The sequence below is a fragment of the Papilio polytes genome, unplaced genomic scaffold (assembly GCF_000836215.1).
Source record: "Papilio polytes unplaced genomic scaffold, Ppol_1.0 DF821044.1, whole genome shotgun sequence".
NCBI lineage: Eukaryota > Metazoa > Arthropoda > Insecta > Lepidoptera > Papilionidae > Papilio > Papilio polytes.
The window spans coordinates 440,456-454,666 of record NW_013528160.1 but is presented as its reverse complement, the minus strand read 5'-3'; the positions used below and the strand labels follow the sequence as shown (position 1 = coordinate 454,666).

The 14,211-nt window shown below is 42.0% G+C and overlaps 3 protein-coding genes across 4 annotated transcripts; 1 reads left to right on the top strand and 2 right to left on the bottom strand.

The window, feature by feature from the left end:
* Window positions 1-476: 476 nt before the first annotated feature.
* Window positions 477-2,728, bottom strand: LOC106109907 (splicing factor, arginine/serine-rich 15; the record flags this gene model as incomplete). Its single annotated transcript, XM_013291556.1, has 6 exons — window positions 2,537-2,728; window positions 2,173-2,463; window positions 1,575-1,716; window positions 1,072-1,202; window positions 809-1,005; window positions 477-723 (listed from the first exon to the last, which is right to left on the bottom strand). Coding segments are annotated over exons 1-6 (1,044 nt in total), but the record flags the coding sequence as incomplete, so codon positions are not given.
* A 606-nt stretch (window positions 2,729-3,334) lies between these two features.
* Window positions 3,335-5,922, top strand: LOC106109906 (protein FRG1 homolog). Its single transcript, XM_013291555.1, has 5 exons — window positions 3,335-3,586; window positions 3,828-3,994; window positions 4,146-4,349; window positions 5,305-5,521; window positions 5,606-5,922. The coding sequence occupies exons 1-5, from the start codon at window positions 3,525-3,527 to the stop codon at window positions 5,751-5,753; spliced, it is 798 nt and encodes a 265-aa protein (XP_013147009.1). The 5' UTR covers window positions 3,335-3,524; the 3' UTR covers window positions 5,754-5,922.
* A 665-nt stretch (window positions 5,923-6,587) lies between these two features.
* Window positions 6,588-11,397, bottom strand: LOC106109905 (DCN1-like protein 5). 2 transcript variants are annotated; one of them, XM_013291553.1, is made up of 8 exons: window positions 11,217-11,397; window positions 10,898-11,019; window positions 9,359-9,477; window positions 9,061-9,161; window positions 8,628-8,756; window positions 8,319-8,443; window positions 7,381-7,744; window positions 7,218-7,310 (listed from the first exon to the last, which is right to left on the bottom strand). In XM_013291553.1, the coding sequence occupies exons 3-7, from the start codon at window positions 9,463-9,465 to the stop codon at window positions 7,397-7,399; spliced, it is 810 nt and encodes a 269-aa protein (XP_013147007.1). In that variant the 5' UTR covers window positions 9,466-9,477; window positions 10,898-11,019; window positions 11,217-11,397; the 3' UTR covers window positions 7,218-7,310; window positions 7,381-7,396. The 2 variants fall into 2 exon arrangements, with proteins under 2 accessions (XP_013147008.1, XP_013147007.1); XM_013291554.1 differs by lacking the exon at window positions 7,381-7,744 and having other exon boundaries at window positions 6,588-7,310.
* Window positions 11,398-14,211: the final 2,814 nt, after the last annotated feature.

The following is a 14,211-nucleotide window of genomic DNA, read 5'->3' as shown; positions in this document are numbered from 1 at the left end:
GCCGCCGCCTGCAAATACAAACACACACGACATTCATCTTCAATACGACCTTCTGAGGGAAAACAATGGTCAGTGCCTACTTCTTGTAATCAATGTAAAAAAAAATCTGTGAAGTTAGGCTTTTCATATGAATTTCTAACGTTAAGATATATTGTTTGAATCAATCAAAGATTTTTTTTTATATAACATAAGGTGGCAAACGAGCAAGCGACCACCTGAAACCGCCAAAATGGCGAAGCGACCGCTGCCCATAGACATGATCCGTTGCCTACCCTTATACGACGGAGGAGGAGACGCACATAAAGAGGATATTTCCCCTTCCTAGCATTTCCTCCACCGTCAAATCCACTTCCTCCTCCCAACCTCTTCTTATAAGAAAAGGGTGGTAAAGAGAAAGGGACTTAAATTAGGCCTCCGGCACAACACTCATCAGACGAAACACGGAATTTCTCCTATTTCACGCCTGTCTTCTGCGTGGTCGTGGTATTAATGGGGGCGTGCCGGCCCTGCAGTGCTAAGATGTTAAAGCGGGCACTACCACTGTTAAATCGAGCAAAGATTAAAGCATATTTGAAAAGTAGCATTAAAAATTTCGACAAGGGGCCCGTGCGGTATGCGAGTGAGAGTGGACACACACTCACAGGCGCCTGCATGCCGGTCATCATCTGCATCTGCGCCTGCAGGCTCTGCAGCTGGCGCATGATCTCGGGGTTGGTCAGGATGCTGCAAACCATTCAACATACAATGATCACTCATAAATGCCTTCCAACAAATGACATGTAATGTGTGACGACATAGTCGGCCGCACCTGCCGAGCGCGTCTGCGGGGTTGTGTGCGCCGTGTGCGCCGTGTGCGCCGTGCGCGGCGTGCGCGGCGTGCGCGGCGTGCGCGGCGTGCGGCGCGTGCGCGGGGTGCGGCTCCGCGCCCGCCGCCTCGTCCTCGCTCTCGTACTCGAAGTCGTTCAGCAGCTTGCGATTGAACTTGACTGCCGGCGCCGACTGCTCCTGCAAGTGCGCCACTACAGCGTCCGCCGCACGCCGCGGGGCGGAGTGCGCGGCCGCGGGGGGTACCTGGTCGGGCGGGGGGTGCGGCGGGTGCGGGGGGTGCGGCGGCGAGGCGGCGCGCGGTGAGCGCTGCGCGGCGGGGGACAGCTTGCCCTCTCCCGCGCCCGTCGTGTTGTGGCTTGAATTTAAAATGCTCCCTGAAACATTTATTAACATTAGTTAGCTGAAAACTTGGACTTGCAGAGAACTGATTAGATGTCTGCGGTTCAGAGAGGACAATTGGAGTGAGTAACTCTTTTCCAAATATTAAATATCACTAGGACAATTTTCTTAATAAAAGAATAATATATTAAATATGAGTAACATCTCGACTTGATTACATAGTGTAGTGCTCAATCTGTGCTGTGACTAAGATTTTCAAGTTGTGATATGATGCTCCGATGGGATGTCCATTTTTTACATAACCATCATATAACCTCATGATTGGTAATTCATTTATTTTAACCCCTCCTACAAACAAAGGCACGCAAATTTTGAATAGTCCCTAAACACTAAAGTAGTGGGCATACCATTTGCAGCATTGTTCTGTTGCTGCAGTATCTCCTGGTGCAGGGGGTGGTTGGGGTCGGCCATGTCCATCAGAGGTTGAATGACATCAGGACCAAACACATTATTCTTCTGCCAGAGGTTTAACACACGGATTATGTTGCGCTGAAATTAACATTTTGTATCAGAATATTATATGCACAATTGTGTGTCTGCACTTTTCACTCATTACACTTATTATTACAAGTTAACATCTTGGCAGCTGTAAACTTCAGCTGCAATTAGCTGTGCAGAACATAATCTTAGGTGTAAAGTGGCATAGAGGCATTGAAGGCCTTGGTTGCCAAGATATTTAAAAAGCATAATAACATATTTTGCCTTTGTCTTTTTATACCTTTCTCAACCATTTATACTAAGTAAGCAAAGAAAAAAATGAATGTATCAACTTTATAGGTATTTTTGGGAGAAATTTCAGTGCAGTATTAGTATATTATTGAGAATAGCAATATGTAACAATTATACATGTACTTCAAAGGTAATGCAAGTAGTATTGTGGACATGACAACTACGTAAGACAAGGTATACTATAAATTAAGTCTTTATAAACAGTTAACATCTAACCTTATCTTCTGGGGGACATCTGAAAAGGTTGGCAAATGTTTGCTGCATGTTTTTCGCAAATCGAGGAGCAAATACATCCTTATCTTGTCCAAATTGGTGCCTCGACTGGCGCACGATTGAATCTATCACATACAAACCGGGAACTTTATATTCCGCTTTACACTTCTGGATAAATTTTTCGACACTGTGCACAACATGCTTGTAAAATTTAATCGCCTTAATAGCACCTTTGGTGATAGCGCTCATCTTAGCTTTTGATATAGGTGGCTTGTTTTCGTACAACCCAGATAACTGCAAATGAAACAATTCATTTAAATGATGCCACGGGAAATGCACTCCACAATCAAAACTTAACAGATACTACCTCTGCGTTGAACGCTTTTACTTCTGGCATATCCATTTCGGTATCTTTAGTTTACAATTACCACTAATTAACTAAATTAAACTAATAAACAAACTACATCGAGTATTAATTAAAAGCATTTTTCGTTATATAGTAGTCAACATGTTCAGGTTCAGTATTGCAAAATGGCGTGCGTGTGTAAGCCAAAGAGTATACAATATTTTTTAGAGTTTGCAAGTCTTACAAGTTTAATTGACCTAGAGGGCGCTGCTATCGCCGTTTTTCTTAGTTTTTCTCAGTTAAATTCTCTTAAATTATACCGTATATCTGAGAAAATAACTTGACAGCGATTGTACAGGCGGTTAAAAATATGATTAAAGTTATGAATGATGTTTGAGTTTTCCAGCCGCTTGATGATATTATGACCAAGGTCTTTTCCACAAAAAGATGTTGCATAAAAAGAAGTTCACAAAAAGAAGATCCATAGTTTTACAAATAAGTCTATGGATTCAATATGAATAAAATCTGATAAAGACTACTCGAGATATTTGCAAAATAATTAGCAAACCTTAGAGTTCTCTAGAACTCAAACGAAGCAACTTTGGATAGAGATAAATTGGGTCAAATCATCATATTTTCGACCAAGGATGCCACAGATTCCATTGTACACTTCTTTCCCGGACAGTCTGTATATGATTTGAAATCATTTGCTTACAGTTGATATTTTGTATTTAACATGGAGGAATTTCGGAAAAGTTAGCAATTTTTTGTTTACTGGTAACTTATAAAATTAGCAGATATCTTCTTGTCAATGTCAATGTTCAAAATTGTGCCAATACACCACAGAGTACTTTGTAACGTACTGTGCCAATATTTGGCTTTGGCTCGAAGAAGAGTATATCAAGTGTGTTCTGTTCTGTGGCCAAAAGTTGCATTCTGTATTATTTAGTTTTGTTAAATGTTTCTCTTATAATCATAAAACTTCAGTTTTAGTCGTTTGAGATAAACGATGACTGATGAGTATGCAGCTGTTAAAAAAAGGAAGTTGGTTTTGAAGGGAGAAAAACCTAAGTATGCCATATATGATCTCAAGCAATTTAGTAGACGTATAAAACATTAAAAATAATAGGATATCTAACAACTTCGAAATATGGTTTTCTGAATTTTGGACAACCTTCATTGTATGCAGTTATAAAATCCACCTAGAATCTTGAAATTTGCAGTACATATTAAGTGTTCTAAATATTTAAAATTGCTTTCCAAAAATCATTTAAGTGTCATTTATTTAAGTTTCCATGTGATTGTACCCCAGAGCAAAAAAGCGCAAGCACAAGAAAGGTGACAAAGAGGATGTAGCCAAGGTGGACGAGGACTGTATGAGGCATGGCGGCTGGTGGAGAGTGACAGCAGCTGAGGAGATCACTGGCTCAATAGCCATTGAGTTTGGCAGAAACACCTATGTCTCTGCTCTAGATAATGGTTTGGTGTTTTATTTGATATCTGCTAAGTCTGCTATTGCTTAAGTTATGTGCTTGCTTTGAGTAAGCACCAGCAAACAAATTGCTCCATCCTTTCTGTTTGTCATTGGTTGACTTTTGATCCTTTGAATAAAATAAAATTGCACTTGCAGGTTTATTCACAATAGGGGCACCGCACGATGATGGAGATGGGCCATCTCCGGAAGAGATATTTACAGCATTCCCCGCTGGAGACAATAAGTTTGCCCTCAAATCGGGCTACGGCAAATACCTTGGGGTCACCAAGGATGGTACCGTGGTTGGCAGATCGGATGCTGTTGGCCCCATGGAGCAGTGGGAGCCCGTTTTCCAAGATGGTGAGATGTGATGAGAAATAAAAACATTTACTTACAGGCGTACCACCACTGGCTGATAGAGGCTCAGATAGCTTAAAAATAATGTCACTGTCAGAAAAGGTAACAATACCTGATACATCCACCAAATTTTTACATGGATTGTTATTAGACAATTTGGTGGGACAGGCCTTTACTATTGTAAATGTTACTACGAATCTCAAAATAATTATGTAACATCACATCTTCTATGTCCTGTGCCATGCAGACAATGGACAACTTGTAATAAATAGCTCAGTCTTTCTTGAAAAATAAATAAATTACCTATCAATACCATATTGATTACAGAGTGTGATGTATGGGTGTGAAGTGAAGCTAATGTGGTAAAAGGCCAGCATCTGAATGATTGAGTGGTCCATCAGTAATTCAGGTTCCTCAAGTAACTTGTTGATTGGCCAAAAATAAATTGACTAGTTTGTTAAATGACATATGTGTAATTTCGAATTAAATTTGAATAAATCTGAAGGCAAATACTATACTTAATAGACGGATATTGTAGTGAGAAAACAAAGACGCCTAGCGAACAATTATGAACTATTGATATTCGGTTTAAATAATATTAAACGAACTTAACTTAAATTATTACTTAATTATTAACAGATTTAGGTCACAATTATCCTAATCGATTATGTACAACTGTAGTAGCAATAAATGTTTATTAACTCTCATCTTTTCTTTTTGTTCTGTAGGTCATTATTGATTTGAGAAAACAGTGTTTTTTACTTAATACATAAGTTATAACTATGAATCTATCAACTCCAACTGCTATGAGAGTAAAATCTAACATCGAAAAGATTAATATCTGATTTTACACAACCCATCCCCACTGAGTTGTCATCAACGTTATTTAGACAAACTATAGCGAGTCGCAGAGAGGATAGCAACGGTCGCGAGTGTGTTTGTGTGTGCGTGTGTGCAGGGCGCGCGGCCATCCTGAGCGCGCTCAACAAGTTCGTGTCTGTGGAGGAGGCGGACGACGCGCTGGTGGCGCGGCTGGCCGGCGCCGACGAGCGCGCACACTGCGCCGTGCGTTCGTCGCGCGCGCGCCCCCCGGCCCCCTCCGCCGCCGCCCCCGGCGCCCCCGCCGACTGCGCGGAAGACGCGGGCGACCTCGCCGCGCTCGAACTCAATTACGTGTAAGTACTCACTCTCTACATTTATTGCGTGGTCAAAGATTGGATTGAGAAGTTGGAATATCGTTCGCTCTGCTCTCTTTACAGAAAGAAATTTCAAAAGTTCCAAGACAAGAAGGTGCTGGTGGCGGCGGGCGGCGCGGCGGCGCTGGCGGCGGCGCGCGCGCGCGGCGAGCTGCACGGCGCGCTGCTGGAGCGGCGCGCGCGCATGAAGGCGGACCGCTACTGCAAGTAGCCGCGGCTCCCCGCCTCCAAATTAAACTTTGCTCCGCAAACAGTTGGATCTTCTCTGTGACATACGGAGCGGAGCATGAGATCCTTTAGAGAATAATACGTTTAAATTTAAGATTTGCGATAAAATCTGTTGTCTTTTCTTTCTTTTTTTTTAAAAATATTAGTCGATTTTTGTTAATTTCCTTCAACCATGGTAACTGAGCCCTAGGCTTGTGCTAGAATATGGTTCACAACAATGGTCGAATGGCAGTATTTGAACCCTCAACCGCAAGATCGGAAGCCTTTATCAAAATAGAATATGAATGCCCTTTATAAATTCACGTAATATTGAGCGGTGTGCGCTTTGCCAATGCGGCGCGTGAATGTGTTCCCGGGATCCGACTTAACCCATGGCCGCCCACATGTGATCTCGAGTGGTAGTAATTCTGATATCGTGCTAGCTCAAGCCGACATATTTATATATACGAGCTGTTGCCCGCGACTTCGTCCGTGTGGTATTAGAAAACATACGGACTATATTAATTACAAAAAGCTACGTATCCCTCGGGAACCGGACATTTCTCGGGGATGAAGGTTATCCCATGTGTACTCCAGACTTTGTTTTATATCTGTGACAAATTTCATTAAGATATGTAGAACCGTTGCAGAATGATTGAGTAAACATTAAAAACTAAATTAATGAATCCCACGGGTACCGTAACTATTCCCGGAATAAAAAGTAGCCTATGTGTGCTTCCAGACTATGTTCTAAACCTGTGCTTAATTTCATGGAGTTCAGCCATTTAGGCTACACACGCTAACAACCATCCATCCATCCATCTAAACTAAAACGATATTACAATTTTCGTAATATTTATTCAGGTTTTTTGATACATTGGCCTAAACCTAAAGTTTGTATAGTTATGTCGCGCCCACCGCAGTGGAGGGCGGGGCGGGGGCGGAGCGGGGACACGCGTGCCGCCCCCGCCCCCGCCCCCGCCCGTTGCTTCTTACAAAGTAAAATGTTAGTAAACGACTTGAAGTTATTTGCTAACATTTTTTACAATAACTCCAAATAAGCCATTAGCTAGCGGCAGACAGGACGCTATGTCGACACTCCGCACACTTTTTACTTGCAACACTATTATTTTTTCGCTGGTGTAATAATCAATCTTTCTCTAGTCCCATAATAAGTGTAGTCGAAACTGCGGGCTCATCTTGAATATTTGTGAGAACGAATACGTAACGTCATCGATAAAATTTGCATTAGATTTGTACCGCGCACTACCGGCCATATTGTATACCAACAAATATACAAATGTTGACAATGTTACGAACACTTAATCACAAATGCCACGCAAGTTCATGATAGAATGTCAGATAAATATGGGTACAAATTTAATAAAGGAGGAGCGCGCTGCAGCCGCACTTCGGAGAGTTTTAGCGCGTTAGTTGGCTGAGACAGCGCGTGCGTGCGGCGCGCGCTGCTCCGTAGCTTTATGTTCAGATGAAATGGTTGCGCGTCGGAGGCGAGGGCGCGGCGGGCGGGCGGGGGGAGGGCTACTGCCGGCTGGAACAACTACGTTACATGTAAAACAAAATGAACATGTTAGAAGAATTCATATTTTCATATTAGCCGACGTCCACACCTCTGGGGGCACGGTCTCAGCTGGCGGGCGGCGCGGGCGGCGCGGGCGGGGCGGGGGGCGCGCCGGGCGGGGCGTGCGGCGCGGGGGGCGCCCTGGGCGAGGCGGCGGCGCGCTCCGCCCGCAGCCAGTCGACGAACTCGTCGAGCAGCACGGGCCAGGCGCCGTCGGGGTCGTAGGCGGCGAGGTCGAGGCCGACGGTGCGGCTGAACTCGAGGATGTTGCACCACTGGTCGCGGTTGAGCACGCGGTAGCGCGGCTCGCGCTGCAGGAAGGCGGCGAGCGGCGCGCGCAGCGGCCAGCGCGGCAGCAGCACGCCCAGCAGCGCGCGCGCCGTGCCCGTCTCCAGCGACCGCTGCTCCTTGTCCTGCGCACACCGATCACCTATCTATCGGATCCCATCGGCTCGGTCGATTCATGGGCGAGCTATGCGCTGCGCGGCGCTCGCTCTCCCCTCGCCCTGCCCGCGCACGCGCCCGCGCCCGCGCCCGCCCCGCTCATGAAAATATGTGCACGACGACTCTTAAGATGGTCGGAGCCGCTGCGACATATAAGAGATTCTACAAGGGCTACTTCGAGCCACGAGCGATCACGGTATAACACTATCTTCTATACTAATATAATTAAGCGTAAACACGCACTTCTTTTGTTGCCTAAGATGTCAGCAATTGCAGCATATTTTTGAATAATTCTTTTTTTTTAATAAAAAGCCGTACACTTACGTCACGCTTTAGGCTATATATTTTCACGCCATTAAACTTAGGGGGTAAACATTTTCGATAAAAACCCTAATGTGGGAAAGAGACCATAAGTTGCTGCCAACAGCAAAAAAGCAAGATCGCTTAGGTCGTATCATATTATTATCATCATATTATTTATAATTTGACACATGTAAACGATAAAATAAAATTTTCACAGATAAAAATGGAAAATTTACTCACTCGGGCAAAGTCGTACGAGTATCTATATATAGCCTTAAATATGCAGGGGTCGTTGAGAGTGTTCCGCAGGTGATCCAATTTGGTCTGCAGCTTGTGCACGGAGTCGCACTGCAGCTCCGTCAGACCTGCAACACAAGCACTGCGCTGCACTGCGCCGCACTGCTCTGCACCGCGCCGCACTGCGCTGCACTGCGCCGCACTGCGCCGCACTGCGCCGCACCGCGCCGCACTGCGCTGCACCGGCCGGTAGCTCTACTCGTATCGGCAGAAATTAATGGATGTCGGTCATAAATCTGAGGCAGACTTTACCCTTTAACCACTCCTCTTGTGTGAAGTAGCCCATTTGTTTGGCTGCCATCTTGTACGCGATGACCAGCATGACGACGTTCTCCGGCTCCACGCCGAGGTCCTCGCAGAACTTCTCCATGCCTTCGGGCCCTGTGCACACACAACTATTACTCAGTGATCAAAGTTTGCTTTTATATTCTTGATATTTTTGAAATGATTATCCTTAGGGCCTGTCCCACCACTGGCTGATAGAGGCTCGGATAGCTTAAAATACGCCACTGTCAGATAAGGAAACAAAATCCAATATTTCCATTACAAATTTTACACATTGGTGTGTTATTACACAATTTACAATTTGGTAGGATTGGCCCTTAGTGTTGCAGATATAAAATAAAGCTATAAGCCGAACACAACTTAGTGCAACATGTGGGCAAAGGGAGGTCTACATGCTTACCTAACACATCGGGCTCCGTCACCGTTGTGTACTCTTTGAACCATGCTAAACATTTCTTTACACTAAAGCTGGAGTCTTCCACTTTGGAATGTCTTCTTGAACTGAAATTATGAAAAAAATATGTACCTCGATTTTATAACTCAAAATACAATATTACTATTCAACATACAGAACAATGTATATTTACAAATATATAATTTGGAAGAATTGCTCTTTAGGTTATTTAAAACCTTTTCCAAAAGCAAGAAGATGAATGATTGATAAAAATGATGTATAGTTTGAGTTAGAAGATAGGAACCTGGTGTTGCGCGAGCGCTTGTGGCGGTGGTGGTCGTCGAGCGCGGTGGCGGCGGGCAGCAGGTCGCCGGGCGCGGCGCTGCGCGACCGCTTGCTGCAGCGCGGCATCGCCCCACCACCCTGCCACCGCCAAATACATTCACTCACCCTTCCCATCTATTCTATCTACTATGTGTTCAGCGCAATCACCTTTGCCACATATATTGAAAAGTATGTTAGAAGTAGAAGCATTTAAGTCTGTCTGTCTGCAAACCACATTTGTTCCAGATAATCCCCAAAACGGCTGGACCGATTTTGACAGGACTTTTACTGAAGGGTAGCTGACATGACAAGCATATTATAGGCTACCTTTTTTTAATATTGCATGGACAAAGTCGCGGGCAACAGCTAGTTTGAATGGAATGTGGAGTGTAAAAGTGGCCTTGTTATTTAAGCTGTTACAGTATTCCACTATGCTTGTATGCAACATTCCTTTATACAAAGTGAAAAAGAAACTTTTAATATCACTGAAATAATTACTCCATTCATATGTAGTTGGTTGAAAAGCTGTTATTGAAATATCACATTAAATGTTAATACATTCAGATAATTTTAACAGTGGTAGAGCCAGCTTTAACATTTTCGCACAAATGGGCCGGCTCGCCCGGTGTAATACCACGACCACACAGAAGACAGGCGTGAAGTGGAAGCAATTCCGCGTTTCGTCTGATGAGTGTGGTGCCGGAGGCCTAATTTTAGTCCCTTTTCCTTTCCACCTTTTTCTTAAGGGGAAAGGATAGGAGGGAAAAGTGGATGTGATGGTGGAGAAGATGCATAGGAAGGGGAAATGTCCTCTTTATGTGCGTCTCCTCCTCCGTCAATTAGGGTAGGCAACACATCTGCAATTGCGGATGTTTATGGGCAGCGGTCAGTGACTTTCCTGAACCCATCACCTACCTTCCTATCAAAATCCTGTTAAAATCACTCCAGCTGTTCCAGAGATTACTCGGATAGACAGGTAATTTAAAAATAGCCAAAGCAAATACATTTCACACTCTCACTCATTCTAACTTCTATGCCGATAGTGGGGTTGGCTTTCCTTAAGATTCCACCACTTTACTCTGTTCTGAATGTTTCCATAAATACATCATGTATATGAAATATGAGTTTTTTTGCAATAGTAGATTCAGACACTAAATTTTATATATGTAGAATAATCCTGGCAGTAAACAGTATACATTTGCAACATTTCCACTGCTTGTCGAGATCTTCAATGGAACATTATCCATGCTAATGCAATAATCAGATTTTTTAAAACATTGACAGCACATTAGTTAATAATAACAGTGTTAGTTAAACATTTGTATGTGTATGCAGTGTTACCAAGTCAAAGTCAGAGCCAAGCTTAGACCTTACTATGGCCTAACTTACATGCTGGAGGCAATGCTGATCAAACACAATATTTTTAAACATATCTACAATGATTACTAATCATTTTAACTTTAATCAAGAATAAAGCATTCAAATATAATAATTAAAAAGGAAAACAAGAGGTACTCACAATTGGTGGTAGATTCGATATAAAATTGGAAAACTTAAAAGGATTTTCGTCTCCTATTTTGCAAAATTGTGGAAACAGTTTGAAGAAAAATGTCTCCTTGACAGGTCGATAGCGATAATAACCTGAAATGAAAAATCAATGTGGCAGACTTAGAAAACAAGAGCTAGGATGCAGACCGCTTTCATTTAATGTGATCGACACATTTAATGTTAACATACTCGGCTCGGTTGTTTAACGAACTTGTTGACTTGAATGTTTCGTGGAGTACCACCTGTAATATTAGGAATCAAATTACAAAAAAAAAAAACTAAAAACTCACCACTGAAATACAATTAAAGCGTTTTAAAGCAACTCGTTACATATAAATTAAACTATGTAGGGCATTACATTGGTTACGAAATTGATAGAAATTATTGTAAAAACCAAATATCAAACACAGCGGTTAATGATAGGAAAACTCAAAACGAAGTTTCTGTTTCTGCACACCACAGACGTTATAAGAAAACATATTCCGTTTTCACAGATCTCTATAACTTTTTTAAGCTTACAAATAAACTTCAAATAAAAACATTTTTAAGAATAAAAATATGATTCTTATTAAAATGAGCACTATTTTACTACGCTAAAATAATAAAGTTAAAAAAAAAAACATTAAAATAGTAATACTACATATTCGTTTTTGGCGCTAGGGATTTCAATCGGTTTCTGTCACATAAAGAAATGACGTAAAGATTAATCGTTTTCCGCAACATGACGATTGTTTTAATATTTCTAAGGCTATACTTGTGGTATGATGCTTTTCCCACGTTTTTTTTTTCACAATATAAAGTAGCAAACGAGCAAGCGGCCACCTGAATACGCCAAAATGGCGAATTGACTGCTGCCCTTAGACATCCGCAATTGCACTTTATCATAATTTGGTGTCCTGCACCACACTCATCAGACGAAATTCGGGACTGCTTCCACTTCACGCCTATATTCTGTGTGGTCGTGTTATTGCACTGGGCGAGCCGGCCCATTAGGAATCATACATTTTAATAGCCTGCAGCAAACAATAATAGCAACATTCTTATATGGCATGTGTCTCTACCCATAGATATATCTTACTTAAAATTATATATGCATATGCGATAGTTTAGATGGATGGACGGATGTTTGTTAGAGTTTGTAGTCTAAATCGCTGAACGGATCTCGATGAAATTTCGCATAGACTTAAAGGATAGTTTGAAAGAACACATACTAGGCTACTCACTTTAGTTTTTACGCTACTTCGTCGCACGCACTTTCGTCGCGGGCGAAAACTGATAACTATGTAAATAATATACAGGTATATTATTAGTTAGGTATTATATTAGTTATCAGCTTATCAGCTGATGAAAAAAGTTGGTGTAAAAAAATTTAGTTACAGCTTCTCGAAGTTGAAGAAAGAAATTTTGTTTTAAGAAAATTGTCCAGAATCTTGTTATTCCAGTCCAGAGTTATTCCAAAAAAGGGATAACGGTACAAAAACATAATTATTAGGCTTATTAAAGAAAAAAAGACCACTGTAAACACATTATTTTGGAAGTACGGTCAAATTTAAGTCGGAAATTTAATTTTTCCTATTTTATTTACAGAAAAATAAAGATTTCTAAAACTGTAGAAAATCGGGCTACAAACTTTGCGTTTAAATGATAGCTATTGAGGTCCTCTACCTCCACAAAGCCGTTGATCCGTCCGTTAAGAATGTATAGATGAAAAATCCTCACCCGACCAACCGCACTAGATTTATAGCCTGTACATTACTTGTTATCGTCTATTTACTTACTTACTACCTATATTTATTAGACTTTAGCCATGGGTAACTCAACTAAAATTGTTGACATGTAGCTGTCAGTCTTACATCGTCACATCGTCTTACATCGTATATAGGTAATGTATGTAGGTTCATGCCCGAAGGAACCAGACATGTTGCTCTGACTCTGACTACAGTATAGTAACTTTTACCATTACCGAAGATAATTTTTCAATGTGATAATGCAATTTTGAAAAGATCAAGATGGCGCCCGCAACGAAATGGCGGGCGACATATATTTATACAATCTTCTAACATGGGTATCAAATGAAATGGCTTGATTTATAGAGTGCAATACATTATGGTAAATCCGACATTGCTATCGCCATAAAATGGCCAATAGCAAGGCCAATATTAATGCGGTTGGGCCCTACTATACATTCTGCCCAGAGTTCTGGACAGAAAGATGTGTCACAAGTCTTCGATACATGCAATTTTATATTACCTATTTTATACCCCCCAACCAGATAAAGAAGGGGGCGTTGCCGTAGAAATGGCTTGTTCCTGTTTCCTAACCATAATTAGCTTTTTTCGCTGTTTGGTAACTAGTTGTGAAAGGCAATATTATTTTCCACTTTGGTAATCAGTCAAGTTTTTATGCTAGGGTGGTTACACTTTGCTAGTGCATGCCATTGCCTTCAATCTCATGTTAAAACGATAAGTTATTGATTTCCAGACCAAATAGTTAGTGCAAATTGATATCAATCTTATTGAAATTTTACGTTTGGCCACGGTTTTATGTTACAAGGCCCCGAATTTATCTTGCCAATTTCACAATATTTTTTATACTATGAGGTGACAAACGAGCATGGTTAGGCCTCCGGCACGCAAAGATTTAAAGATTTTAAAGATTTATTTAAAAAGTTATAAAATTTGTTTTAATACAATTGCAAGTACCGAATGCCAAACCATTGATACTACTTTGTCTGAAACCAAACCACACGGGCAATTTTACTCTGGCGGACACCACACTATTTGTAGCCACTATTTATATTTATGTGAAGGACTAAGAACTTGCATAAAAGATGTCCCGGAAAATAAAAAAAAAGAATTTTCTCATGTTATACGAGCACCGCTGACGTAAGGCAGAACTCTATCGCCCCTTCTTATCCTATCCTAATTAGAAAATGGTGGGAGAGGGAACAGGACACATATGTTCTCCGGCACACAAACTGAACTGAACGCAAAAATACGAGTTCTTCCACCTGACACCTGTCTTTACTGTGGCTTTGGTATTTGGCCCCGAGTAAGCAAACCATTCGTGGAGTAGCTAAATGCTGCAGCGATCTCCACTTTTGTTAAACATAAACCTGTAAATTGATCTATATGGCATAGAAGGGACGTCTGTTAGGCAGTAATCAATGCTTATTTTGTAGAGTGTAAAAGAATTTACAATAGGATGTAACAGTGGTCGGCGGCGCGGGGCGCGAGTGCAGCACGCCCCTGCGAGTGTCGTGCCGTCACTGCCCCGCGCTCGGCC

What these genes read in the sequence shown, in the direction of transcription:
- LOC106109906 (XM_013291555.1), top strand. Translation starts at nt 3,525, where the DNA reads ATGACTGATGAGTATGCAGCTGTTAAAAAAAGGAAGTTGGTTTTGAAG. An exon ending in TGTCTCTGCTCTAGATAATG is followed by an intron (nt 3,995 to 4,145) that starts GTTTGGTGTTTT and finishes TTGCACTTGCAG; the next exon opens with GTTTATTCACAATAGGGGCA. An exon ending in GCGCTCGAACTCAATTACGT is followed by an intron (nt 5,522 to 5,605) that starts GTAAGTACTCAC and finishes CTCTCTTTACAG; the next exon opens with AAAGAAATTTCAAAAGTTCC.
- LOC106109905 (XM_013291553.1), bottom strand. Translation starts at nt 9,465, where the DNA reads ATGCCGCGCTGCAGCAAGCGGTCGCGCAGCGCCGCGCCCGGCGACCTG. An exon ending in AAGCGCTCGCGCAACACCAG is followed by an intron (nt 9,162 to 9,358) that starts GTTCCTATCTTC and finishes TCATAATTTCAG; the next exon opens with TTCAAGAAGACATTCCAAAG. An exon ending in GACGGAGCCCGATGTGTTAG is followed by an intron (nt 8,757 to 9,060) that starts GTAAGCATGTAG and finishes GTGTGTGCACAG; the next exon opens with GGCCCGAAGGCATGGAGAAG.